Raw genomic sequence first — 26342 nt, 5'->3', positions numbered from 1 at the left:
TTTTTCTTTTTTTTTTTATTAATACATGTTTTTTTTTTCACTGTCCCTAAAAGCCACACGAGGCACTAAAATGTTTTCACAGTTCTTGGGTTCATCAAGTAACACTCTTTTATCCTTTTACAAAAAAGAATTTTTATTTATAAATGTATCAGGTTTGATTTGTCGCCTTGTGACAACTGTGGAAACAACACAAGGAAGCTGAAGGCGTAATTGGATGTCAGGAGGGAGAAGAAGAAGAAAGATGGCCGCCACTTTTTGTCAACAAAACCCTGTTGGACACAAATGGAACAATTCATGACAGGATTCAAATGTCTCATCTGGTTGGTTTTCATGTGGACCCCCACGCTGACCTTCGCACTCAAACGCTTGCAGGGCGCTGGTGTAGGAGGGGCCCAGCCAAGACGTGAAGCCTCCCAGGACCCTCAGCAGGAGCCGGGTGGAGTCAGTGAACAGCACGTCGGAGTCGGAGTAGCCAGAAGAACTGAACATGCTCAAGCCGGCTGAGGAGTTACCAAACACGTTCTACAAGAGCAAAGCAGGCAAGGATGGATGGACACTGGAAGGAAAGGTGGGTGACTGGATGAATGATGGGTAATGGATTAGGATAGATGGATGACCTGCAGTCGTTCCAAGAACTTCCAAACGCGGCACTTGTCCATCTGACGCACCACCACGCCGTTGCCAGGCACGGCAGCCAGGTGGCAGTGCCGGTAGTCATCTAGGTCGGCTTCGGTGCCGTCTGGGCAGAGCAGCTTTAGGTCCTCGGCCTCCACGTCCAGGGCCCATGAGTCCTGGTTCTTGCCTGGGTCAAACACAAACGGTGCAGCAACACACATAGAAATACATTGCAGTCGTCTATTATTTTATAATCTTAAATACTCACCATCCAAATTGTCAAAAACGGTGTTGTGTTTGACAAACGCTACGTCGCCGAGGTTCTCAGCCACACACCTTGGAAACAAACAAAGGCATTGCCCAAGATGCATTGCGTCTCTCGGCGAGGGAAAGCGTACCTCAGGGCCCCCGCCTCGCCGTAGTGCCTCTCTCGAGGATTGCTGGCGCAAATGTGTCGGTCGTTGTCGTCGCCGATGCAGGCCTCGCACAGGTTCTTCGGGTTGTTCCCTCGGGGGTCGTGTTGGGGGTCTTTGATGCCGGGCACGCAACTATAGCCGAACAAGTTCCCCACAGCTGGAAGGGGGTTAATTCCAAATGTTAAAAAAAAAGCATGACTTTGCGTTAGCAAAAATGTTTTATGTTTACATGCAAACTGAGGTTCTCACCACGAGGGAAGTTGCACTGGTGACCCGGGCTGATCTGCGAGGTGTTGAGGAGGTAGCCGACGGGCACGGTCCAGCCCACCGTGGTGCGAATGCCCGGGTGGCACGAGCTGCGTTCGTGCATCTCCAGCAGGGACAAGTCGGATGACGAGCGGCGAGCCAACGCCACCACGTAGTAGCTCACGCCGTCTAGCCAGCAGATGGATCAGATGTAGTCATTGTGGGTCATTCAGGATTTACAATGAAAAAAGGAGTGGTCAGCAAACAAGATTGGCTCCTAAACTTCTCAAATAAGAGAAAGAAAAAGTGACTGATCTTTTAGATGCCTACCTACTCCATTGAGGGACTCCCCGGCAGCCACCTCCAGGCCGTAACACAGGCCGGCGGCGTAAATGTCATCTGCAAACATGGAGGCTGCGTCTGCACTCCCATTCTGACAAAAAAATAACTCATAAACAAGATTTATATGATTTTTTTCTTATATTTTATAGGAAGAAAGTTAAAGTTTTTTTTTAAATTTAATTCAACATAGTTGCTTGGCACCAAGTCGCCACAAGGTGGCAGCAAAGCACTGTTCATATTCACTGGAATAGAATTGATGGTTTTAAATTACATAAAATTGGGACTGTTTTTTTTTTTTTTTTTAATGTTCAGAACCAAATTGTCCGTAAACTGCTTCGATCACAAAGGTTCCACTGTAAATAGGTTTTAAGAGAGAATTTTTTTTTAAAATGCTCATGTGCGTTTGAATGTAGACGTACTTGAATTTTCTCCATGCAGTCTCTGGCGTTCAGGCCTCGCACGCATTGCAAAGAACCTCGGATATTCTGAGCCGTGGCGTTCCCGGCCAGGTCGGCGCACTTCTGCTCCTCCGCATCGGATACGACGCACCAGGATACTTGGAGACGCGCATTTTAATTGCATTTATTTATTTAATTCATTAACAACCAAAATATGCTCCTACCTGTTGTTTTGGGATTGACTACACCGCCGACAGAAAGCAGGTGCAGCACAAACATAAAAGCTGACGTTGTCCCAAAAAGCTCCATGTCTGCTCTGGTCAGACTGCTCAGGATGAAGAGCATTAGGATTTCACTGCAAGGCTGAGGAAAAAAAAAGTCACTCAAGCGAGAATCTTAGGGTGCATTATTCCCGTAGGATAATCCTACCTTCGTGGCAGGGATAGCGTTTCCACTTCGTGGAGCGGGGAGCGCGTCAGGTCACCGAGAGCAGACTGGGAGTCTTTAATTAAAGAGAAAAAAAAGTTGCAGACAATGTGGCTCTGTGGGAAACAGACGCGTTATATAGGATAATAAAACTGCTCTATTCCCCCCATACCTGCACGCTTAAAAAAATAAAAATAAAATAAAAATTTATGCGGCGGAAAAACTACATTGCAGGGCAGAAGTTGCATCGATTTTAATTTAATTTTCGTGAAATGATTATTTCATTGAATCAAAACCGAGTTTCCGATTCAAATCTTTGATTACGTCCTGAATGTTTTTTTTTAAAGTTTTATTTTATTAAAATAGTTTGAAATGAATGTCATTTGAGCTGTGCAGGCCTGATTCCGAGATGAAAGGGCACATTGTTTTAGTGCAACTCTGAAGAGAACATTGGGAGGTTTGCAAGGTGATCCTCAAAGTGCATGCATGAGCGAACAGAAAAGTATTTCTCAAATTAAGCCTGCTCTGTCACACATAAGAATATTTCAATATTAAAAAATAAATGTATTACATTCAAGCTTATAAATCTTGATTTACATCTAAACTCCTGGCTTACAATAAAGTTTTAAAATTAAAATTTTCTTTTGAGCTGTGTGCTAGCGTCAACAAATTTCAATTTTTTTTTTAACTTAAAATCAGTTTTATGTTTTATCATAAACAGCAATCTGGCAAACTCCGGCCCATAATGCACCTGGGTTGTAGTGACGTCACGGGGGCTGAACCAAAACGAGTAAGCGGGTGGGCTGGGCTGTGGCCCCAAGAGGAGGCACAAAACAGAAGGGAGGAAAACACTTTCAACCCGAAAATAAGGGCACCAAAGCGGGACATGATGAGCTAGAATCCGTCATCCCTGTGTGCTAGGTGGGTATAATCTTCTCACCGCCTCGCTTGTGTCAGTATTCCAGTCCTGGTTTGCTCCGTATTGCAGCCAGTTTAGCTCGGCTAGGCTAACTAGCGACGTCGCGCATCTTTCTGCCTTGAGTGGCGCCTTGGAGGCGGCGATAAATAAACCTCCTCATTCGCGTGCCCCTCTGGCTCCTCAAAACAACAACCAACGTCCGACATTTGTGTTTAAACTAGGGTTGAACGATTTTGAAGGAAAACAACGTATCATTTTGCTGCTTGTACAGCTGCGCCTTAAGATGCGAGTTTAATTTGTTAAGTGACCATGCTCGTAACTCAAAACCTCATCATTAAAGTGAACGGAAATACCATTCATCCATGCCTACTTGCAAGCTTGGTATGTTGTGCTCCAGCCACGTTTAAATGCAATTAGGAGATGTTGGCAAACATCGAGGGGGCGTAAACGCAATTATCTTCTTTGTAAACTTCTTTCTGCCTGATGTATTAACCGGGCTGTTTCCTGCCCGCTTCAGTGCACTGAACCATGGCTGCTCGGAGTGTCCATGTCCCCCTGCTGCTGCTGATGCTCTCCCTGTGGGCCCCGCAGAGATCATCTGAGAGCTCAGGTATTATCAGTTGGACCATTCGACTTCATGTGGTCAGATCTTGACATTTGATGATGTTAAGTGGGGCAACTATGCGAAGGGTGCAAATATTTTTTTTGGTACAAGGTCCATCTGCATCTCCTCCACCAGAGGGTCAGCTACTGTGCCTGTGCGACGGTTCCAAGTGCCTGCAGGAGCAGTGCCGCGGCACGCGCTGCTTCTCGTCGGTACGCGTGGGCAGCGGCGGCGTGGTGTTTGAGCGTGGCTGCCTAGAAGGTCCCAAGAAGACCCGGCTGCACTGTTCCACGCCACCTTCCTCCCACCAGGCCATCCACTGCTGCTCGCGCCACCTGTGCAACGCTAACACCACCAGGAGTGCCGTCATGGCCATGCTGCCTTCAGGTACTCCAAGAAGTCTTTTTCAGAAACAGTTGAAGCCTATCAAATATTCATTTATTACCTTCAGCTACATTCGACCCTATTTTTTGGTGTAGCTCCACGAGGCGAGCCGGTTGGCTACGGCGCCGGCACGCTGGCTCTCCTGGCGCTGGGCCCGGTATTGGCGTTGGTGCTGCTGTCGGTGGCATCGGCGCTGCTCTGCAGGAGGCTCCACCGGGGATACCTTCACAGGCTGCAGGAGTTTGACACCGAGCACGGGGCCGTGGACGGACTCATCACCTCCAACGCGGGGGACGGCACTTTAGCCGTAAGGACAACACCGGGCGGCCATTAACTAGGAAGCTACGGCTCTGATTAAACAGGTCTGTCTTGGCTTTGAAGGATCTGCTGGACCACTCGTGCACATCGGGAAGCGGGTCGGGCCTTCCTTTCTTGGTTCAGAGGACTGTTGCCAGGCAGATTAGTCTGATGGAGTGTGTAGGTGAGTGTCGGGGAGCTAAAATTGTCATTTGGAACATCTAAAAAAAATATATTGACATTTATTTTACAATTAATTTTGAAAAATGACTTTACCGCTTATTAATATGTGTCCGTTCTAGGCAAGGGCCGTTACGGCGAGGTGTGGCGAGGCCAGTGGCAGGGCGAGAACGTGGCTGTGAAGATTTTCTCCTCCAGGGACGAAAGGTCCTGGTTCCGAGAGACCGAGATTTACAACACTGTGCTCCTGAGACACGAAAACATCCTGGGTAGGCATCAAGTCGTTACCAATGAGTCAGGGCGTGGTTTCAATTTTTTTTTCACCACTGCAGGCTTCATAGCGTCCGACATGACGTCGCGCAACTCCAGCACGCAGCTGTGGCTGATCACGCACTACCACGAGAACGGCTCCCTGTACGATTATCTTCAGCGCGTGGCGGTGGAGACCCGCGAAGGCCTGGCCATGGCGGCGTCGGTGGCCAGCGGCCTGGTGCACTTGCACACCGAGATCTTCGGCGCCGAAGGCAAGCCGGCCATCGCTCACCGTGACCTGAAAAGCAAGAACATCCTGGTGACCAAGGAACTACGCTGCTGCATCGCAGATCTGGGTGAGCCATCTGTGGAGAAATAGTCCAGTAATGTTCTGATCCGGTGTGATAAGTCGGCGTTCTTCGTTTTAGGTTTGGCGGTGACGCACTCGCAGGCCGACAACCTGCTGGACGCGGGCAACAACCCCAAAGTGGGCACCAAGCGCTACATGGCTCCCGAGGTCCTGGACGAGAGCTTACACACACAGTGCTTTGACGCCTTCAAGCGGGTGGACGTCTGGGCCTTCGGGCTGGTGCTGTGGGAGATCGCCAGACGCTCGTACAGCAACGGTGAAAGATTTTTATTTTTTTTCTCCCTTCTGAGCTTGGCAATTAACCTTCAGCGGTTCTCCTTCCGGGGCGGCTCGGTGGCGCACTGGGTAGCACGTCCGCCTCACAGTTAGGAGGGTGCGGGTTCGATTCCACCTCCGGCCCTCCCTGTGTGGAGTTTGCATGTTCTCCCCGGGCCCGCGTGGGTTTTCTCCGGGCACTCCGGTTTCCTCCCACATTCCGAAAACATGCTTGGTAGGCCGATTGAAGACTCCAAATTGTCCCTAGGTGTGAGTGTGAGTGCGATTGGTTGTCTGTCTCTGTGTGCCCTGCGATTGGCTGGCAACCAGTTCAGGGTGTCCCCCGCCTACTGCCCGATGACGGCTGGGATAGGCTCCAGCACGCCCGCGACCCCCGTGGGGACTAAGCGGTTCAGAAAATGGATGGATGGATGGACGGTTCTCCTTCCCCCGCAGGTATCGTGGAAGAATACAAGCCTCCGTTCTACGACCAGGTGCCGAGCGACCCGAGCTTCGAGGACATGAGGAAGGTGGTGTGCGTGGAGCAGCAGAGGCCCTTCATTCCCAATCGCTGGTTCTCCGACCCGGTACGTACTTTGGAGAGAAAGCTTGGTGATATACACACTGGACTTGAACTGTTCTTCTTGGATTAGACGTTGTCGGCTTTGGTGAAGCTGATGAAGGAATGCTGGTACCAGAACCCGTCGGCCAGGCTGACAGCGCTGCGCATCAAGAAGACCCTGGATAAGATTCACAGCTGCCTGGACAAGGTAAAAGACTCGTGAGAGACGGACGGGCGAGCTGGAACGGTTTTCCTTTTTAATCCCGTGGCGGCCTTCTGCGGACTTTTGCTACCGAGCCACACGGAGGACCGTGGACCGACGTCGTCTTTTCCGATCCGTGGCTTCCATGCGGCGAGAGACAAATGGACAAGCGGTTAGCGAGATGCTAAACCACAAAGACTACTATGGTATTATTCAAAAAGGCAAGCATCACTGAAACGACTTTATTATGTCAGTCAAATACACGAGTACATAGGGGGAAATCAAATTAATCCGTGGTTTACTGTTTGCAATTGTCTTGGATAAAAAAGAATTGTAGCACTGTTATCTTTGGCAATAAAACACCTAATTCCGAACAGGCTCCGCCCACTGTGTCACATTTGTCATTATGCAGACACTTCCGGACCGACTCCGGCTTCAGACAATAACACAATCAGTGAGTACGATCTTCCAATGTCCAAATATTGGTGCATTGATTTGGGGAATAAGAGTTTCTCACCCTTTTGCACCACATCGCTGATTTTCAACTGCTTTTAACGTTAAGCTTCCGATATTTCTTGACTATTATTTCACCGTACTTAGTTTTCTTTCTTAACATACTCAAAAGATGAATGGTAAAGAAACTTGCTAGCAACATCTCTAATAGTGAAGACAATTTGTAATTTTAGTATTGACACAAAGTTGATGCAGAATTTGTCTTGGTGGGACAAATCTGGCCCGCCGGCCATAGTTTGACACCCCTGGTTTAAACCTTAAACTATAAAGAAAAAAAAACATGGTGCCCCTAGTGGCGGTTGGTTATACTGCTGGCAGTAGATCTCCGCCACCCTTAACTAATGGATGGTTAATTAATTACCCAATATTCGCTACATCATCCGTTACAAAAGGAGACTGACACTGTTCAAAAGCAATTCATTTCACGGCGTACGTCAAAATCTGCATTTATTAACTCTGCAAATTTTTTTGCATTGGAACTGGATAGAAACGTGAAATGTTCCGGGACGCATGGTAGCATAAAATGGACCTTTTCACCATATTTAGGGCTCCAGGTGACTTCACAATCCATCATTTGACCCATTTAACCTTTTTCCAGCACTACCTTGGTCAAACGTTAACTAGTAGCAATGCATGATGGTGAAAAAGTTCATTCATGTTTTTCTTTTCTTCTTACATACTATGTTTCGAGCGCAGTTCTAACATTAGTACATAGCAAAGCGTTATTTTCATGCCATCTATTGAGATAAATGATATCTCCCAAAAAAATACCGAATGGGTAAAGATGACCTGTTGCTAAATGTGTGTGTGTGTGTGTGTGTGTGTCAAATTCCAGAGGCGTGCAATGCGCGCATTATTTCTCAGGGCTTTTTTTTTCTTTCAACTTGAGTTTGTCTTTCCAGCGAGTGGTATTCAGATCATGTTGGGCGCCACGCTGTAGAGCGCCACGTCGCCCGTCACCCGCAGCAAGTTGACATCCTCCAGGCCGCCCACGCGGTGCTCGTACTCCAGCAGGTGGTTTCCGTCCACGGCCACCTTGAACACGTCCTCCTCCACCAGGATCTTCAGCTGCGCGGAGAAACACACGTCAGCGGATTTGGGAAAAGTCCGAAGTTTCACATTTGACGCTTACCTCAAAGCGTTGGCCTTGAACAAAAGGGAAAACTCCGTCCCTTTCCTCCGGCCCCCAACAGCCTCCGATGCTGGAGTTTCTGACGATGGTCTGCTCGTGGAAGCGAGGGTTGAAGTGAAAGACCACGTCGGAACCCTTCATGAAGTCCACGTGGAATCTGTAACCCAAGGGTAAAAAAAATATTTTCTAAATGGAAACCTCTCTGGCTAAACATCAAGCGGAATGAGAAGACACCTGCTCGCTCCCGGGACCGGCTCGCCGACGATGGTGATGACGAGACGCGGCATCAGTCCGGCGTGGAGTGGGAGATCGTACGGCACCATCTGCAAAAAGCAAAATATCAGGTTTGTATTTGAAGCCGACCACAACGTGATTGCTCCGTAGCTTCTTCTTGGGAAGCAACTTTGCTGCAACAAGAAAATTTTGTAGGTGAAGAACAGACAATATGTTAATCCGGGGAAAAAAAAAAAATCACCAATGTCACTCTGTACAAACCCCCGAGTCATTCCAAAAAAGAGCAAAAGTAAATCACACCTTTTATTTATAGAGACTTACAAAAGTGTTTCTGCCAGTGAGTCAAACATTTTTGTTAATGCAGCAAAAAAATATCAAATGTAATAAATGTGTCCATCATTTAATGAATATAACACCGCCGCTCAGTCTTTCCCCCTACACCGTGTTCTACTCAAACCACATGTCGATTCTGGAAGTGATGTCCTTTGTCCCTTTCATTTATTTGGCGGATAAAATCTGGGCTGAAAGACAAGAAGACATTTTCAAAAATAACCTTTGTTTCACATAATGGACTTGTTGATGAAGCTTCTTGCCCCCAGCAGAACCCTCGTCAAGAAATTCCAGCAGCCACAACCCAGATGATTTGCCCTTACAAAACCGCCTTGAACCAGACCACTCGGTGAAAAAACATCAAACCAGAAAAAAGGGAAAGTTTGTCCCCACAGAGGCTTCACTGCACACCACCGCAAGCCAGCAAGCAAACGGACTGGACACGGTTCTTCGTACTCACCAGCATGCCTCCTGGAGCAGCAGGGTTGTTGTAAGGGCCCACGGGGCCGGGACCTGGACCGAAGGGGCCAGTTGCCGGCGGGAAACCTCCGCCTCCGTGGCCCCAAGAGCCAGTGGGAATTGGGGGAAAGCCTCCACCGGGGGGGAACGCAGGGAAACCGCCTGGGCCGGCGGAAGGGGGGAAACCGCCTGGGCCGGCGGAAGGGGGGAAACCGCCAGGGCCGGCGGATGGGGGATAACCGCCCGGACCCCCTGGGCCGTACATGCCGTTACCCCCTGCTGGGTAGTTACCCGGGAGAGGCATGTTGGGATAAGACCCGGGAGGAGCGCCGGGACCGGAGGGGAAAGGTCCAGCTGGGTATGGAACGGGCCCACCGGGTAATTGACCGGGTGCTCCTTCAGGTGGGTAGTGCCCCGGGAACTGGCCGGGCGCCCCGGGGCTGGCGGGGTACTGCCCCGGAGCCCCTGGCGCCGGAGGGTATTGTCCAGGCATGCCGGGACCTGATGGGAAGCCACCCGGCGCCGAAGGGGGCCCCGGGTAGTGGCCCGGTGCCCCGGGGCCAGAGGGGAAGGGAAACTGGCCCGGCGCCCCGGGGCCGGTGCCGCCGGGGAAACCGGAGGGGGCCGAGGGCTGGGTGGGAGCTCCGGGGGCTGACGAGGGCCATCCGGGGTTGGCAGGAGGCGGAGGGTTGTTTGCCGGTGCCAACGGATTGGTGTTGCCTTGTTGTTTGGCCTGGCTTGGGGTACTGTCTCCCAAAGCATCTGTTAGCTACCGTGGGAGGGGAAACAAGTGCCATCATATAAAAAGAACTGTAACACAAACGTGCATTCAGGAGAACTTACCGAGAAATCCGACATGACCTAAAAGAAAGACAAAAATGAATGAGTATTTTTGGGGCGGGTACAAAGCTGTCAAGCAGGAGGGAGTGTCACACACGCACAGGCAAAGCTGAGTAATGGCACACTAAATATTTCCGTTATGAGCAAATGATTAACAAAGTCCACTAAAGTGAAAGCCCGAGTGGACTGAAACGACATTAGGCTAAGCAAATCAAGCGCTGTCATCGCGTGCATGCTAAAGGCTATTTACTTAATTGACCAAACGAGCTAAGTTGCTACACTGTGTTGACAGGGCGAGTGCGCTAAATGTAGCTGCAAAACTGCTAGCGAGCGAAGGCTAACTCTGTAGTTTGTCAACTCCACTTGCAGTAAAAGAAGACAATAGGAGGGAATATAATGGGATTGTCAGTAAGAACCTCGCCGTGTGGTGGAGTCTTCAGAGGTGAAAGTGGGTCGCTTGTTGTCCAGGAGTGTAGGCCAGTTAGCCAGCCAATTTCGCCTCCTTTAGCTAACTACAAGCTACCGCAGCCGCCTTGCCTGACACAACTCTTCAAACAGGAAGTTCGGCCACGCCCATTTGGTGACGTCACTATATGCAAAACGAAAACAAAATTTTATTACGTTTACATTAAGCCAACAAAGGTATTATCGAATGTAAAAATAGAATACATTTTAAAACATACTGGTTTCATGATGACCAAATGAAGTTGAATTTTATTCATTGTAATTTATGTGAAATCAGATAATATCCAGTCATAATAATCCCCACAGTTTGTCGTTCCTGATCCAGCGGATTTTTACATTAATACTAAAAAATGTAAGACTAGATTTTTCTAGACGACGATGAGTGACAATGTTGAAATTTAGGAGGAGGATCTCTTTTTCCGGATTGGCCAGAGTCGTCACAAGCTGCTGTGAAGTTTCTAAAAAACCAAAAACATTGAACGCATCCCTGACATTCCGAGCAGCAGCCTTCCGCGTCTTCGAGCTTGGAACTCCGAAAACAACAATGGTGAGTGTGTCGTTTATGTCAGGAACAGAGCTGACATCACATTTACTTGTGCGTTTTCGTTTGCTGTTGTTGACAAACATAAAATTTTGAAGGTATGGTTGCGTGAGAAAAATTAACGATCTTTGGCTGGCTATCGTTAGCTTGGTAGCCTTAGCATGAGTGCCACCCGTTAGTGTCAAGCGCACAATCGAATTTTCAACCGGCTTCCGGCTGTTGGTGTTAAAATAAAAGCTGGTCTGACCAGTTTGGATTTTATGTACGTATTATATTAGCATTGTGTATACAATTCGTGGGATTCATATTAAATTGACAAATTAACACGGATCACAAATGGATACAGTGTTACAGTAACCGAATAGTGCCCCATTTGAAAAGTTTTTAAATTGTTTTAATCTCTGATAAAACCAGTTGTCTTATTGTGAAGGAGAACACAGCCAGGTTTTGGTGTCTGGGTGGAAACTTGCTGCTGCGGATGCCAATAATGTGTTTCAACAAGCAAGCTGTTCCACCAGATTGCCTCCTTTTCTTCCTCTTCCTGATGTTTTTAATGTTTTTGTTGCCCTTGGGTGTTTTTGACAACGTGTCTGTACAATAAAAGAGAGTTAATGCACAAGACACGTCAAATATTTAAGTTAGCAGTCTTCCAGGTTATAAAGAAATAAAAGAAAGTAGTGGTGTTGTCACAAGTGTCATTTGCGGTTCCTCATTCTTTGTCTTCTTATTGAGCTGCACTTCCTGTTTTGTCACTTGCGCTGAAAGTCGGCCAAATCTCCGAGGATCTTCTCAAAGCTCAGAGAAATCCCGCCTGTGGACCATCTGTTGAGGAAGGTGCAATTATAAAATGAAGATTTTGAAGGAGCTCATGTCTGTGTGCTGTGAAGTTATATAACGTGATGAGGAGGTGACACCAATGTGCAGAAGATTAAAATCCTATTTAACCAGCAGGGTAGCTTTTTATTGTTGTGGTTTTTGGCTGTGGGTCAGATGGGGTTATTTGATGGTCTTTTTTTTTTTTCATCAGAGTGAGTCACTGACTGTGTGCGATGTGGATGAAAATCTGATCGAGAAGTTGAAGAAGTTCCGTCTACGCAAGGAGACCAATAACGCGGCCATCGTCAGTAAGTACGGATGCCTGAAGTTTTCCTTGAGATTCTGTGCACAATCCGTTTCATCAGTCCAAAATCCTTGACGGTTTCCTCAAAGTGGGTCACCCGCCGCCTTTAAGCCGTAAGCCAGTGCTCTTATTTACACATGCTGGGAAGATTGGTCTACGTTCCCCACTGGGTTGGTCCAAATGAAGGACCATGCGTTCAGTCCATTTGGAATCCACTCGTGTGACGTTCTAAACAAGGCCACCCGCTGTGACCTCTTTATCACGTCGTATCGTCTTTGCTTAATCCAGTAATCTTGATTTGTTCGTTCACGGAACTGTTTGATTCCCTCCAGTGAAGATCAATAGAGAGAAGCAGCTGGTGGTCTTGGATGAAGAACACGAGGTAGGTTGAATCGTTGACTCTCGACTCGATGGCGATCGTTCGCTCATCTGTTTTGTTTCAGGATATTTCTCCCGACGACCTGAAAGAAGAGCTCCCGGAGAGGCAGCCTCGATTCGTGGCGTACAGTTACAAATACCAACACGACGACGGACGGGTCTCCTACCCTCTTTGCTTCATCTTTGTGAGCCCCGTGGGTACGTACGCAAAGCGCCTGGTGCTTCACGGCGGACGTGCGAGTTCCGTGCTCAGCAAAATGTTCTGTGTTTGAGTCAGGTTGCAATCCGGAGCAGCAGATGATGTACGCGGGCAGTAAAAACAGGCTGGTGCAAACGGCGCAAATGACCAAGGTTTGTGAACGACCGAGTATCGGTACCTCAGTATCGGTACTTTCCTTTTTTCAAGGATTGCAAAGTTCTGCACATTCCGAGTCTGAATTTCAAACTTTGCCACTGCAGGTGTTTGAAATCCGAAACACAGAGGACCTGACGGAGGAATGGCTCCGGGAGAAACTGCGCTTCTTCCGCTAAGGAACCTGGGCAGGTTCACCTGCGCTGTCCTCTTTGCCAGCCACCTCCTGATTTGAATCCTGTTTACGACTTACTGTCTTGTTCTAGACTTCTCACTGGTTAAAATGTTTGGGGGGGCGGGGCTTGAGGCAGGGACTGTTATTGCCGAGTATACACGCGCTAACCATCTGGGTCTTGTCCCGTCCTCCCGTTTTGTGCTTTCTGTGCGTCTGTGTCGAATGAAAGCTCTCATAGTGGACCAAGACTCATCCTCACTTCCCAAGTGTTTTGGGAGGGTTTCCACGGGTTCCAAAAGTATTAGTTTCACTCCTTTTGTCTTACCTTTGCAAGTACTGTTTATCTTTTTATTATTATTTTTTTTGCAGTTTCTGTTTGGGAGATCAAACATCCTGCCTCAACATGTGAAATTCAGATCGTGATGAGATAGTTTTAGTATGCAATCAAGATGGCTGACAAGTTGTTTACCATCCACAGTCTTTTAATCCAAGCAGGAAAGGAATCTGGAGTGAAAAGTGACGTTTACAATTGCGAAGAATTAAAAATCTTGTGCTTCTTCGGTCGGATTTGAACAAATGAGCCGTTTTAGCTTATTAGCTAATAGTTGCACCATATTTTGTGGTATGGCCACTTTTTTTAGGCGGAATGCAGGGTTACGTGTACACGTGTTGGCTCCTATGACATCATCTGGTGCTCTCATCTCAAAACATTCCAAACTGGACAATTGACACACGTTACAAAAATCTTGAAGGCTGAGTGTCCTTATTCCCATTTATTATTATTATTTTTTGCGAGTCGTGTTGGTGAATTTTGTGGAGATAATGAATGCTACATCGAACGACACCAATCTGGAATGTATCATGAGGAAAAAATGTTTAAAATATTGTTGCTGGATTACAATTCTCTGAATGTGCTGAATTCCTATTTCAGGCTCCACTTCCCTTAACGTCATCTTGGATTTGTACGGGTGGCAAAAACGAGTTGATTTGAAAACACCATTATGCCAACTTTGTATGAATTTTTTATTTTTTTTAATCAGTGGATTATTTCACCCACGGTTTTTCCGTGTATTGGATGTGCCAGTGGCGTTAAACTTTGTGCCAGTAACCTTTTTTTGTTTTTCACGTTCATATATTTGTTATAGTATTGGATCATTGGTAGATCTTTTCAAATCACATTTGCTTTCATTAATAGTCCATAAGTGAAGGATAAAAAATAAATCATGTTATCGTTTTGGTCAAAGGACAGTTTTTCAAAACAATGTGTCACCTGTAACATTTAAATACAAGACTCAAAAGTCAACCACAGGTTAACTCCTATGATTCAATTGTGATTTTTTTTTTTCAATTTGATGCAGCTGTATCCTATTTGATATATTTACTTACACTCCTTTTTTTAAAGAAAAGCCTGAGTAAGCGTTGGTGATACGGTGATTGCTTCCCTTCTTGTCGTCGTAATAATAATATAGTGCCGTAATAGTCGTCCTGCTGTGTTTTTCCTTACTGAATGAAAAAATGAAATTTTATCAAACAGTGAAACTTGAGATACAGTTCTGTATTTGTATTTTTCCTTACTGTACTTTATTATGAGAATGCATCTATAATCTCCTGTTGTCCAAATAAAGATGTTGCTAATGTTACGCTTGTTTTCCCTGGAGTCACTTCTTTCCACTGAATATTGTAAATATTTATTTATTTAATATTTATTTAGTATTTTAAGATGATTAACCACTTCGGCACTCAGTTTCCTATTCACTGTTGTAAACATGTAAAAAAATCAAAACAACAACAAAATCGACCTGCAAAAAATGAATGTGTTCCCAGGATGTCGTGCCTGCAGTGACCTTAAATCTCCACAAGACGGCGGTAAGTAAACCGGAGGGGACCACAACCAGAATCTGAACCATTGGAACAATCTGGGGCTGGGTTAGCTCCGTTCCGTTGCGAGGGCTTCCTGCTACCCGCATCATCCACTGACCAGGATTAGACGAGACGAATCGGAGCGGAGGGACACAATGGCGTTCACGTTCGCGGCCTTTTGCTACATGCTCGCGTTATTGCTCACGGCGGCGCTCATCTTCTTCGCCATCTGGCACGTAAGTGTAAATTGCACACATGTTGTTTTTGACGTTGTGTTGACGTTTAGTAGAAAAAGGAACCCCAGGCTGATTACGCTTCTGACGTAACTCAACATTAACGTGTGGAATTATTGTTACGTCCGCACTGACGTGATTCTTTGAGAATGCCGTTGACGGCTCAAATCAACGCGATATGTCGCTTCATTCTTGGTGTGATAACACACACGTTTACGTGATTTAACTTTAGAATAAGACAAGTTTGTTGGTTTAGGGCTTTTACAAAATCATTGTTGTCGCTGTCGAATGTGAAACTAGTTATTTAGCGTATTTTCCCGAGCTAACAAGCTAGCAGGTTTAGTGCTAGCGCCGGACGAGAGTCGCGTGGTTGTGGTAATCTCGCGAGAAGACATGATACATTCACCCATAGCCTCAATTCGTTAGATTAAAGATTACAATGGGATTTTTTTATTCAACATTCCTCTGAAATCAAAATCTTCCCATCACTGCTGAGCTATTTTTAGAACAGAACATGTTTTTATCCACTGAAAAATCTGCACATTTTATGGTCAATTTTCTTCCTGCAGATAATTGCATTCGACGAGCTCAAGACGGACTACAAAAATCCCATCGACCAGTGTAACACTTTAAATCCCGTAAGTGACCTTCCCACCTCCATCCCGCCGCCCTTTCTCTTCTTACGAGCGCATGCCGCAACGCTCGGATTGGATTAACAGAAACTTTTTCAATCATTTTTCTGCACTGTCTTGCTAAATGAATAACCTGGCTTAGCCATGCCTTCTTCCCTCTGTCCAAACTCTAACGCTATTTTTTTTGTCCTTCCTCCCCTTTCCTAATCCGCTTTGTTTTTACACATTGCCCCTTAACCCGCCCCCCCAAAAAAGACAGTCGAAAAGGTCAAAAAGATTAAACGAGTCAAACTTGCCCTGAAGGTTTGTACCAGTTTTGAAAACTGCCCGTTCATTGTGCACGAAGCATTAGTGTTTGCAAATGTCTTTTCAGTTAGCTAACCTCAACGTTAGGGTTCCTTTCGACTTTGGACAAGACCTCGAGTCTACTTTTTGTCTTGCAGTCTTTTTTGTCTGGAAATAAACGTGTTGAGTGGCGTTAATGTAAGCGATGCAAAGTCAAGCTGTTAACTGAAAAGACTTGCAAAGGCTCTGAACCTGCATGATGTTCTGATTATGACTATTTCTACGATGACCTCCCCTTTTGTTTTTGCACACCGATACAGTGACTGAAAGTTGAGGTCAGGTGATCAGGTCCGTCAGTCTGCTCTCCAAACTTTTACACCAAGCACCACCAAATAGACATATTTGAGTACCAGTAGAATATAAAACAAGTGTACCTAATAATTTTATTTTTTTATATGTAGATGCATTATTGATTGACAAAGTGTTTCACTAGTGGGGGGAGCAAAAATGTCATTTTTTTTGAGGGGGGTTGAGGTGGTTCTTGGATTGCATTTAGCAGCACAGTGCAGGGTTTTCAACACATGTGAAAGCCCACCATCCCATTCAAAGTCACCCCCCCCCTCCACTTTTGCACCATGCACGCACTTAAAATTTGATTCTCAGCATTTACTGTGGATTATTGCTGCGGCATTATCTCCAAGCATGACGCTTTTGTGTCATTGTGGTTTGGATGACGTGCTCCGATGGCGGCTTGGTGTATGACTTTTTGTTGTTGTGCTTTTTGTCTCCTCGGGGCTTTCCAGCTGGTGCTCCCGGAGTATCTCATCCACTTCTTCTTCTGCGTCATGTTCTTCTGCGCCACCGAGTGGCTCACGCTCGTCCTCAACCTGCCGCTGCTGGCCTACCACGTCTGGAGGTGCGTGTGTGCGCGCCATCAAGACAATTTGAATTGCACGTGTGCTCAAGCGTTGAGGTTTTCTTTTTTCTTTTGCAGGTACATGAGCAGACCCGTGATGAGCTCTCCGGGACTGTACGACCCGACGACCATCATGAACGCCGACATCCTGGCTTTCTGTCAGAAGGAAGGCTGGTGCAAGCTGGCCTTCTACCTCCTCTCCTTCTTCTACTATCTCTACGGGTACGCCTCGAATGACTGAAAGAGCCGTGAAGTTGTTGCCACCAGACTTCTTGCAAATGTCGTTGTGCTCGTGTCTTGTCCAGCATGATCTACGTTCTGGTGAGCTCGTAAGACGGGAAAGCACGGACGATGACTGCGAAATGGGTCGGGACGCTCTTGGATCTCGGAGCTGTGTGAACACACATGCACGCACATACCACTGGCACACATTCAAGGGAGCGGCCAGAGATGACCACAATCAGCAACACCAGACGCCAACCTTGACTCTCTCGGGGCCAACATTCTACGGACAAACCCGAAAAGGACAATTTTGTTCTTTTTCATCCCCTTCTTCCCCCCCCCCCTCCTTTTTAGGTTTCCTGGCGGCCGATGGTAGCTTGTCGACACAACCTAAGAGTGCTTACAAATTAGGTAGATATTTTTCCCCCATCTGTGTTTTGACAGCTAGATTTTGAATTTGGGCGTGGTATCGCCATGGCAACCGGACACTTGTCGTGTTGAAAGTGTACATTTGCCCAAACAGTTGGCACTAGCTTGAAACCTCCTCGACCAACAGCGAATGAGCTCTACTCTTTGTGGTTTATTGTACTTATTTCCCCTCTTCCGAGTTTATTTTTGCGTCATCTTTCTTTTTGGACGTCTCCGGCACTCCTCGCTACGAGCCAGTCTTGATGCTTTAGATGCTAGCGGCAGCGTCAGACAGGTTTTTATTGTCATGTGTTCATTGTGTCCAGAAACAGGGTGAAATCTATCATGTCGCATCACCTAAATGTCACTTTTAAGATCAGTTAAGTTTATATAATGAAAATAAAACCATCCCACTCTGTTTTAGTTTGTTGTTTCCCTTTATCATAGCATATTTCTAATAATTCGAAACAGTTTAGAAATTCTTCCCTTTATACATTTTTGTATTGAAGTGCACCAAATGACGTCACCGATCATCGAGAAACTGAGCGCTCCGTGTGAACTTCTTGGCTCTCCCGGTAGGTGGCGTAGTTTTCCCGAAATTCATGGAGGAAATTGTATTGCTGGCAAAGAAGAAGGGAAAGCCTGAAAAGTGTGATCGCAACATAAAATTCCTGAAACGGGAGAGCTGCATTACTTTGAGGGTCTGTATGGCTCCGCGTCCTCGGTGCGCCCGCAAGATGTCGATGGCTTCGTCTGGCGTCATGGTTACGGAGAGCTGGATGAGCAGGCAGGCGGCGACTGGAAAAGAAGTGACAGCAATTTCGGAAAATAAAGGGCTCAAAATGAAATAAAAAAAAAAGGTTGTACTTAATGCAGAGCGTCCCAGGCCTCCATAACAGCTGCAAATAAAAACATAAAAATTGTAACCTCCATTTCTACGACTACTTGGGCTATTGTGATTCCTCACTGGATGAGGGTCCTGCGGTTGGCCTCTAGGCTGCGCTGCAGCTCGTCCAGGATGTGTCCACACTGCTCCAGCTGGGGCGCCTCCCCATCAGGGAAGGGCATATGGTGCACACTCAAACCCTTCTGCTGGTAGACCTCCAGAAGCGAGGGCACGCGGTACTTGGACAGCTCGCCTCGCGTGCAAAGCACAAACACGTCCTGCACGCCTTGGTTGTGAAGCTCCTCTGCACTCAAACACACCGACAGCGGAGGGTAAGTGTTTGTATTGGCGAGTCTCCAAGAAGGAAATATTTATTTTAGATGCCCTATGACAGCAGTGTGACCTCACCAACGTCTTTGTGCACACTCCTACGTATATCCTTGTATCTGCAACCTGAACACACACATGTGTATCATTTTGTTGCACCAACATGAAGGAACAACTTGACACTTTCTACCTGGAAGGGAACATATGCCCACAAACTGATTGGAGCCCACTTCAGACAAAGGGACCCTGAAACGCAAAATAAATGTTTATACTATCAGACATGGGAAAACAAAGAATTTGACACTTGTGAAGAAGATAAAGTTTCAAGGCTGACCAGGAAATGTCCAAAGGAGGCGCTCCTTCCTCGCCGACATTGTCTTCTTCAGACGAAGAGTCAAACTGATTGCTTCTCATATTTTTGTTAAAAAAAAATCACCAAGAGGATTTTCAGGACACACTCAGGAGCTTCGTTGGAGAACTTTGGAGACGTGTGCAGCAAAGACACTATTGATCGAAGCAAATATGAAAAAAGACATACGCCACGGTTATATGATGTCATATATTGAGAACATATTCGGAAAATATGTAGTAATTATATCTTAATTTTCCTCACCGTCCAAGCACGCACTCGAAATATTTTGACAGCAACGTCGCCGTCAGCTGTTTCCGGGAATTTGAAAAAAAAATGCATGAAGGCAGTAGCCAATCAGAAAAAGTATCGCCAGTTTAGCCGCGCCCTTTTTATGACGCACTAGGTTTGCTTGATTTTATTACCACGTTAAACTAGACGGGCGGGACACAGGCGTGTAGATTAATGGCGGGCGGGGAATAAAGAATATATTTAGTGTACCTAACATTGACAGTCAAAGTTTTAAAGTATTGTTTGGCACACCGGTTTATTTGACCTTCAATTTATTTAACTTTTAATGCCGGGGCTTTATTTTGTAGTTTTCAGTAATATCACAAACTTACAAAACAGACGCTCACTTTCACTTTTTATTTGACAATGCCCTGCGTGCGTGCGTGTGCCCGCGCTGTGCGTGCGTGCGCGCCCGCGTGAGATATGCACAGTCATGGCGCTGGAATCTCTCCCCGCCTTATTTTGACAACTACTCCTGTGTCGGACCTTTTCTTCCTCTTCAATGGAAGACGCCTCTTCTCGCACGCGACACTTTTAAATCTTTTCTCTTCATCTGGGTAGCAAACACATTCGGGAAATCCCTGAAAAGACATTTACGTCCTCTTCAATACGAGACTTTTGGGACTTTTTCATCGTCGGTCGTGACGAGCAGATATTCGAAGGGAGGTTGATTGAGGTCAGTGAACTATTTTTGACACATTTTTAAAAGTACTTTAAATAGTTAATATAAGCTCGAGTGACACCACGACTGTGGTTGCCTATTTTGTATGCCTTACAAAATGGATTGTTGATCTGTGACGTCACACCGGGGGGGGGGGGGGGGGCTGACACCAATAATGTACTTTAGTGTGTGGCGATATTGATTACTATTATTAAGTTTCAAAAAACACATTATACACATTTCACTCTGGGTGAATAGTTCATAAAAAGGTCCTACAAGCATCATGATTAATTATTGTTTAATAAGCTCTAAAATTAACTATAGGTAACACCCTGAAATAGATTTTTACGCCACCTAAAAAAATCTGTGTAAATTAGTCTCCTTGATGCTCTAATATATGTAAAAAAAAAAACAACAACAACAAAAAAGTGGTGCATACTTTATCACAGAAGTGTGGACCTGCCAATGTACAATAAGTTTTAAATTGGGTTTGTTCGAATTACTGCAAAGACGTTTTGGTAAAACAGATTAAATACTAAAAATTTCTAATAAAGTAAATGCTGTTTTATATATATTTAAAAAAATGCTGCTAATATTGAATGTTGTTTTCTCCATCATCGTGAGTGAAGAAATTAAACTCTGATAAATGCATTCTCGACTTTCAGCATTGTGTAATGATTTCATAATTACACAAAACAATCTTGGTGTTATTTCCAACTTGCCTTTTAATTACAGTGCAACAATGACATGGCAGAAAAGATTGTTACGTAATATCGCAACAGACCTATCCTCATCTTGTCATTGCAGTTCTTTTTTTTTTTGTTTTTACCTTGTGGACAAAGTTCAAGCAAATCACTTGTGTGCACTTTGTGGAAAGAAGTCTATCAATGATTAACCATCTTATCAAACAGCAGTTGTTCATGTACAACCTTCATATTAACTGCAAAGATGATTGAATGATAGCCCAACTCTACTTCTGAGTGTTATCAGGTCTATCTTGTTGTGAAACCGAAATTGCAACGTTATAGATAATCAAAACCTGGACTCAATCTATTATTTATTTCGTGACTGGGCAAGGAGTGATTACTATGACTTACTTGACTACTGCGGTTTTACTACTGAATTCCTGTCCACTATTTTCCCTCTGTGTCAGCATGGAGAAGTCGGGCAACAAGCCCCAAGTGCCCGCCCCAACTATGGAGGTCATATGATGGCGTGTTAAAAAGGCCGAGGGAACTGCAGGCTGAACACATTTGATTGTGCAACGCATGCCCTAGCAAATCTTTTTTTGCAGAAGCTGGCGGTTCCAATCACGAGTTTGAAGAATTAAACACGTGGATTTTTTTCCCACTACTTACGTGATGGTAAAGGCACGTGACTAAACGGCGGAGTAAGTGACACATTGGGAAGGCAGCGCAAATAATTTTGAAAAAATATATTTGGGGCCCAAAAATCATGACTCACTTTTATTTATTTAAAATGTACTTTTATTTTGACAGTCACATTAGTAACAGGATCATGTTGCATGAACGCTGTCTCATTGATTCTCGATTGCAGGATCACCACGACAAAAAGAAGATTCCAAATCGGGAAAGCGTCTAATCAACTACCGATGCGTCTGATTGGATCCGATGGTGGACGACTTATAGATTGACCGCTAGGTCAGGATTTCCTACTGTCAGCCATGTTGGAGCGATAAAATGGAGTCGCACATGGTATCAATGGATTTCAACTCTGGCGTTGATGGGTGGCAACTTTTGGACATCAGTGAATTCAAGACACAAAGACATATGGGATAAATTCAGTCAACTGCAATCCCGCCATGCATTGCTCGTTGAGGAAGAAGCCGCCGACGCGCGGCTCGGACTTCTCCGCCATCGCCGTGCCCTCTATGCACGGTTCGGGTTACCTGGACTACACGGTGGAGAGTCACGCCTCCAAGTCGCTGAAGATCATGGACGAGTTCAGGAGGCAGGAGATGCTGTGCGACTTGGTGCTGCACGTCACCAACAAGGACAAGACCATCGACTTTAAGGTCAGGACCAAAAAAAAATTACAAAATGCAATATTTCATTATGATTTTTCCCCTATCAGGTGCACAAGCTAGTGCTGGCCTCCTGCAGCCCGTACTTCCGGGCCATGTTCACCAGCAGCTTCAAAGAGTGCCAAGCCTCCGAGGTCACCCTGCGCGATGTCTGCCCCCAAGTGTTGGGGAGGCTCATCGACTTTGCATACACGTCGCATATCATCGTGGGCGAGAAGTGCGTCCTGCACGTACTCTTGGGCGCCATGAGGTAAGTGGAGGCGGTCGCGACCTCGGCGCCGGTTTCAACCTTTCGTTCCTCGCGTCAGGTTCCAGATGGAGGACGTGGCGAAGGCGTGCTGCGACTTTCTCATCAAACATCTGGAATCGTCCAACGTCATCGGCATCACTCGTTTTGCCGAGGAGCTGGGATGCGCCGACCTGTACCAGCGCGGCCGCGAGTACATCAACACGCACTTCAGTGAGGTGACGCAAAATGACACGACATCCCGATACCTTGATTTACGGCTTTTGATTCCGGGATCAAGCGTAAAACTGGTATTTATAGCCGGTCACACCCACTCCGCCTTTCTCATACTCTTCATAATTGCAGAGGTGAGGCTGGATGACGTCAGAAAAATATTTAAAGCTCGAAAGCGCTCACCTCAAAGGCGAATGCTTCCGACGTATAAGCGGGCGCTAGATATTAATAACGTTGTTTCACTTTACAACAGAAGCTGCCGATTAATCGTTGGGATCTCACATTGTCATCTTGACTCGCAAGTCATCTTGGAATGAATTGATGAAATCAATTCTTCACCTAGCCCTTTGTTTATTTCTCAATTGTTATTCAAGAGAAATCTTCCTCTTTGGACTCCAGGTGACCAAAGAAGATGAATTCTTCAATCTGTCTCACTGTCAGCTGCTGGAACTCATAAGTCAGGACAGCATCAAGGTGCTCTGTGAATCCGAGGTACGTGTTGACTCATGAAGGCCACCCCGAGGTCCTTCAAATTTGGGATGTGTATGAAAAAAAATACACAAAGACGCTTGAATGGATTTCCATGGCAGGTGTATAAAGCGTGTACGGACTGGGTGCGGTGGGACATGGAGAATCGAGCCCAGTATCTCCACGCGCTCCTCAACGCTGTCCACATCTACGCCCTTCCGCCAAAGTTCCTCAAAAACCAACTTCTGTCCTGCCCCATTCTCAGCAAGGTACTTCAACTTGAGCCTTTGCTCCAAGTCATATTTCCTTTTTGCGCACTTTTCTTTTTTTCTACTGCAGGCCAACGCTTGCAAGGACTTCCTGTCGAAAATCTTCCAGGAAATGACCTTGAGGATGGTTCCTCCGGCACCCATACGTGGAACACAACTCATCTATGTGGCCGGCGGGTATTTATTTATTTTTGCGCCTCCAAAAATGCTGCCCACTTTTTAGTATTTTAGGTTTTCCAAACTGCCTTCTTGTCGTCTTTTTGGAGATACCGACAGCATTCCCTGGCCACCATGGAGGCGTTCGACCCCGTCCGCAAAGTTTGGCTCAAACTGGCCGACATGGCGGCTCCCAGCAGCGGCTTGGGGGCGTGCACCCTCTTCGGCTTGCTCTACACGGTACGGCGCCGCTCGCTGGGACCCAGTGGGGCGTCATGGCGCCGAGATCACAGTGTCTTTTGGGCCTTCAGGTGGGCGGCAGGAATCTGTCGCTGGAAAGCATGACCGAGTCCAGCGCGTTGTGCTGCTACAACCCCATGACCAACCAGTGGAGCCAACGCGCGGCGCTCAACACGCCGCGCAACCGGGTGGGGGTGGGCGTGGTGGATGGCTGCATCTACGCCGTGGGGGGCTCACAGGGGGGCACGCTGCACAACACCGTGGAGCGGTGAGTGACAACACGGGTTTCAATCAAATGGAAAATAATCCAACTTTTACAGGTGGGACCCGGAGGCCAATCGTTGGTCCTACGTGTCCCCAATGCCGGAGGCCCGCCTGGGGGCCGGGGTGGCGGCCTACGGAGGAGCGCTCTACGTGGTGGGCGGGCTGGTCGGGCAGAGCCGATCCAACGCGGTTGAGAAATACCAGCCGGACAGCAACAGCTGGCAGCAGCTAGCGCCCATGAGCATCGCGCGCAGCGGACTTGGTGAGATAGCTTCGACGCAGCTCAAGTCACACCAGTTGTCGTCCATAGAATTGTTCAGTGTTGATGTTTGGATCATGTCCAACAAAATGAAACAGCGCCGATTTTTCTGGGCAGGCCTGGTGTGCGTCAACGCTCACCTGTACGCCATTGGCGGCTACGACGGTCGCGACCAGCTGGCCACGGTGGAGCGCTACAACATTTCCCGAAACACGTGGGAGCCCCGGGCGTCCATGCAGTGCTGCCGGAGCACGCACGGCGTGGTCGTGCACCAGGGCCGCATCTTTGTGCTCGGTCAGTTCACGCTCAAATCTTACGGCGAGCGAGCGGGTACCTCGTGCTTGTTTCCAACTGTGCCTTTGTCGTCGTCGTCCAGGAGGCTTCAACCAGCACGACTTTGTGTCCAGCGTGGAGTGCTACTGCCCGGAGAAGAACGAGTGGACGTACGTGAGCGACATGACGCTGGGGCGGAGCGGCATGGGCGTGGCCGTCACCATGGAGCCCTGTCCCGCCAGCCTACCCCCGGAGGAGGACGATGATGACGGCGACGAACACTGACGTTTTTGCAAGTGGACGCTAATGTGGATTCCTGTAGGTGGACTTTATTTTTTTTCAACAAATTCACAAGGTGCTACAACAACTACAGTGGTGTTTTGAGACACAACTTTACTTTTCTTAAATTATCCTCACCCACTGAAATGTGTCGATTCTAGCCTAAAAAAAAAAAAGTGTAAGATCCCCATCAGCTGCATGGACCGAAGCGCACTCATATCATGAGGCAGCACTTGTGATTTATAATTGTATGATTTAATTCTGTTTTCATTCCTCACAGTGAGTTTCTGCCAAGATACTTCCATGTTTACTTCCTAGTCACGTGACTAGATTTTTATTATGTGAAACTAAATAAAATAAATAATACTAAGAATTTTCACATCGGTATAAATTTGCTCTTTACCAAATTCCACCACTAGGTGGTGCAAGAGACCCAAGAAAAGCGTATTTTATATGGATGAACGTATACGTGCATGTACGCGTGTATGTGTGAGCGTGTGTGTGTGCGTGTGCGTGTGTGTGTGTGTGTATATATATATATTATATATATATATATATGTATGTGTATATATATGTATATATATATATATATATATATATATATATATATATATATATATATATATATATATAGGGAGTGAGGGTGGTGGGCTTGTGTGTGCGTTCATGCAATGTCACCTTCACGGCGTGCCTCCGTGGCGGTTGGCATCCTTCACAATGAAACAGATTAGCTTTGCAAGGCTGCGATGTTGATGAGGTCATCATGCGCCAATGTCACACACTCGCATGCACAGATAAAGTTAAAGCCCACCCATCGGCCCCCACTACTTTTCGCCACCCTGTCACGCATACTTCCGGGTACAGCGATTCTAATGGCAAATTTGTGCTCGTAAATCGAAGGAAAAATTCCAAATGATAGCTCGTATCTCTAGTACATTTATTTTGGAAGTGAACTTCAATTGTGAGTGGTGTTATTGAAGCTTCTTTTTTGATTAATTGAAAAATGGCAAACTGTTGCTCGTTATGAAGTGAGTTGGAATGACTTTACTTCTGCCATACAATGATTGTAATCTCAAATTTGTGCTCATAAATCAAAGGAAAAATTCCAAATGATAGCTCGTATCTCGAAAAATTCACTCGTTGGGTCCCTCATATCTCATGAGCACCCCTAAACCTTTGACCCTAGAACCGCCCCTGGCTTCAACTACATTTTAGATTCCAGTTTGGTACAGCCTTGTTGCAAAAATCTAATGAATCTATTTCACCCTCAAATTCAACTCTTAATACCTCACAATGTTGACATATGAAACATGTTTTGTTTTCTCATTTTTGGAAAATGAAAGCTGCTCAAAAGGTTGTGAACTTTCAAATGCACTGCGGTTTGTTGAGTGTTTCCGACTACGTGAGCACGTCGCCTTGCGAATTGCAAAGCGGTTCGTTGTGACTGCGAGACCGGGGACAAGGCCGCCGGTCAGACCGACCGACCGACCGACCGGCAGACCGACCGGCCGGCTGCGTGCGTTCTGCACTGCGGCCGGCCGGCCGGCAGCACT

At 46.5% G+C, this 26342-nt stretch overlaps 7 protein-coding genes across 13 annotated transcripts; 4 read left to right on the top strand and 3 right to left on the bottom strand.

The window, feature by feature from the left end:
* Window positions 1–115: 115 nt before the first annotated feature.
* On the bottom strand, window positions 116–2515 carry otomp (otolith matrix protein). The gene is made up of 10 exons (XM_049740870.2): window positions 2447–2515; window positions 2242–2380; window positions 2039–2175; window positions 1608–1710; window positions 1281–1466; window positions 1014–1188; window positions 884–951; window positions 618–802; window positions 351–522; window positions 116–269 (listed from the first exon to the last, which is right to left on the bottom strand). The coding sequence occupies exons 2-10, from the start codon at window positions 2360–2362 to the stop codon at window positions 259–261; spliced, it is 1158 nt and encodes a 385-aa protein (XP_049596827.1). The 5' UTR covers window positions 2363–2380; window positions 2447–2515; the 3' UTR covers window positions 116–258.
* Window positions 2516–3204: 689 nt separating this feature from the next.
* Window positions 3205–6846, top strand: acvr1l (activin A receptor, type 1 like). 4 transcript variants are annotated; one of them, XM_049740823.1, is made up of 10 exons: window positions 3205–3364; window positions 3880–3972; window positions 4102–4353; window positions 4446–4657; window positions 4732–4831; window positions 4950–5096; window positions 5160–5435; window positions 5508–5705; window positions 6161–6291; window positions 6358–6846. In XM_049740823.1, the coding sequence occupies exons 2-10, from the start codon at window positions 3891–3893 to the stop codon at window positions 6487–6489; spliced, it is 1530 nt and encodes a 509-aa protein (XP_049596780.1). In that variant the 5' UTR covers window positions 3205–3364; window positions 3880–3890; the 3' UTR covers window positions 6490–6846. The 4 variants fall into 4 exon arrangements, with proteins under 4 accessions (XP_049596780.1, XP_049596779.1, XP_049596778.1 ...); XM_049740822.1 differs by having other exon boundaries at window positions 4078–4353; XM_049740821.1 differs by having other exon boundaries at window positions 4950–5435.
* A 565-nt stretch (window positions 6847–7411) lies between these two features.
* lgals3a (lectin, galactoside binding soluble 3a) lies at window positions 7412–10556 on the bottom strand. The gene is made up of 6 exons (XM_049740869.1): window positions 10393–10556; window positions 9980–9997; window positions 9138–9905; window positions 8348–8436; window positions 8114–8270; window positions 7412–8049 (listed from the first exon to the last, which is right to left on the bottom strand). Exons 2-6 carry the CDS (start codon window positions 9992–9994, stop codon window positions 7894–7896), a joined length of 1185 nt encoding a protein of 394 aa, XP_049596826.1. The 5' UTR covers window positions 9995–9997; window positions 10393–10556; the 3' UTR covers window positions 7412–7893.
* Window positions 10557–10814: 258 nt separating this feature from the next.
* gmfb (glia maturation factor, beta) lies at window positions 10815–14647 on the top strand. 2 transcript variants are annotated; one of them, XM_049740964.1, is made up of 6 exons: window positions 10815–10988; window positions 12010–12106; window positions 12435–12484; window positions 12546–12678; window positions 12758–12831; window positions 12940–14647. In XM_049740964.1, exons 1-6 carry the CDS (start codon window positions 10830–10832, stop codon window positions 13009–13011), a joined length of 585 nt encoding a protein of 194 aa, XP_049596921.1. In that variant the 5' UTR covers window positions 10815–10829; the 3' UTR covers window positions 13012–14647. The 2 variants fall into 2 exon arrangements, with proteins under 2 accessions (XP_049596921.1, XP_049596922.1); XM_049740965.2 differs by lacking the exon at window positions 10815–10988 and adding an exon at window positions 11765–11934.
* Window positions 14648–14863: 216 nt separating this feature from the next.
* cnih1 (cornichon family member 1) lies at window positions 14864–17981 on the top strand. Of its 2 annotated transcripts, XM_049740974.2 has the most exons (6): window positions 14864–15103; window positions 15670–15738; window positions 15988–16035; window positions 16821–16933; window positions 17012–17155; window positions 17239–17981. In XM_049740974.2, exons 1-6 carry the CDS (start codon window positions 15023–15025, stop codon window positions 17264–17266), a joined length of 483 nt encoding a protein of 160 aa, XP_049596931.1. In that variant the 5' UTR covers window positions 14864–15022; the 3' UTR covers window positions 17267–17981. The 2 variants fall into 2 exon arrangements, with proteins under 2 accessions (XP_049596931.1, XP_049596932.1); XM_049740975.2 differs by lacking the exon at window positions 15988–16035 and having other exon boundaries at window positions 14868–15103.
* Window positions 17982–19526, bottom strand: cdkn3 (cyclin dependent kinase inhibitor 3). The gene is made up of 8 exons (XM_049740955.1): window positions 19390–19526; window positions 19111–19280; window positions 18967–19022; window positions 18858–18902; window positions 18531–18753; window positions 18431–18462; window positions 18258–18361; window positions 17982–18183 (listed from the first exon to the last, which is right to left on the bottom strand). Exons 2-8 carry the CDS (start codon window positions 19188–19190, stop codon window positions 18094–18096), a joined length of 630 nt encoding a protein of 209 aa, XP_049596912.1. The 5' UTR covers window positions 19191–19280; window positions 19390–19526; the 3' UTR covers window positions 17982–18093.
* A 294-nt stretch (window positions 19527–19820) lies between these two features.
* keap1a (kelch-like ECH-associated protein 1a) lies at window positions 19821–25168 on the top strand. 2 transcript variants are annotated; one of them, XM_049740782.2, is made up of 13 exons: window positions 19821–20092; window positions 21372–21467; window positions 21635–22112; window positions 22172–22371; window positions 22430–22586; window positions 22981–23073; window positions 23172–23318; window positions 23389–23495; window positions 23585–23714; window positions 23786–23982; window positions 24035–24240; window positions 24355–24531; window positions 24614–25168. In XM_049740782.2, exons 3-13 carry the CDS (start codon window positions 21900–21902, stop codon window positions 24793–24795), a joined length of 1809 nt encoding a protein of 602 aa, XP_049596739.1. In that variant the 5' UTR covers window positions 19821–20092; window positions 21372–21467; window positions 21635–21899; the 3' UTR covers window positions 24796–25168. The 2 variants fall into 2 exon arrangements, with proteins under 2 accessions (XP_049596739.1, XP_049596738.1); XM_049740781.2 differs by lacking the exon at window positions 21372–21467.
* The last annotated feature ends 1174 nt before the right edge of the window (window positions 25169–26342 follow it).

Source organism: Syngnathus scovelli, chromosome 14 (genome assembly GCF_024217435.2).
Source record: "Syngnathus scovelli strain Florida chromosome 14, RoL_Ssco_1.2, whole genome shotgun sequence".
In the NCBI taxonomy this organism is placed as follows: domain Eukaryota; kingdom Metazoa; phylum Chordata; class Actinopteri; order Syngnathiformes; family Syngnathidae; genus Syngnathus; species Syngnathus scovelli.
The sequence above is the reverse complement of the archived record's forward strand: the minus strand, read 5'-3'. Positions and strand labels throughout refer to the sequence as shown.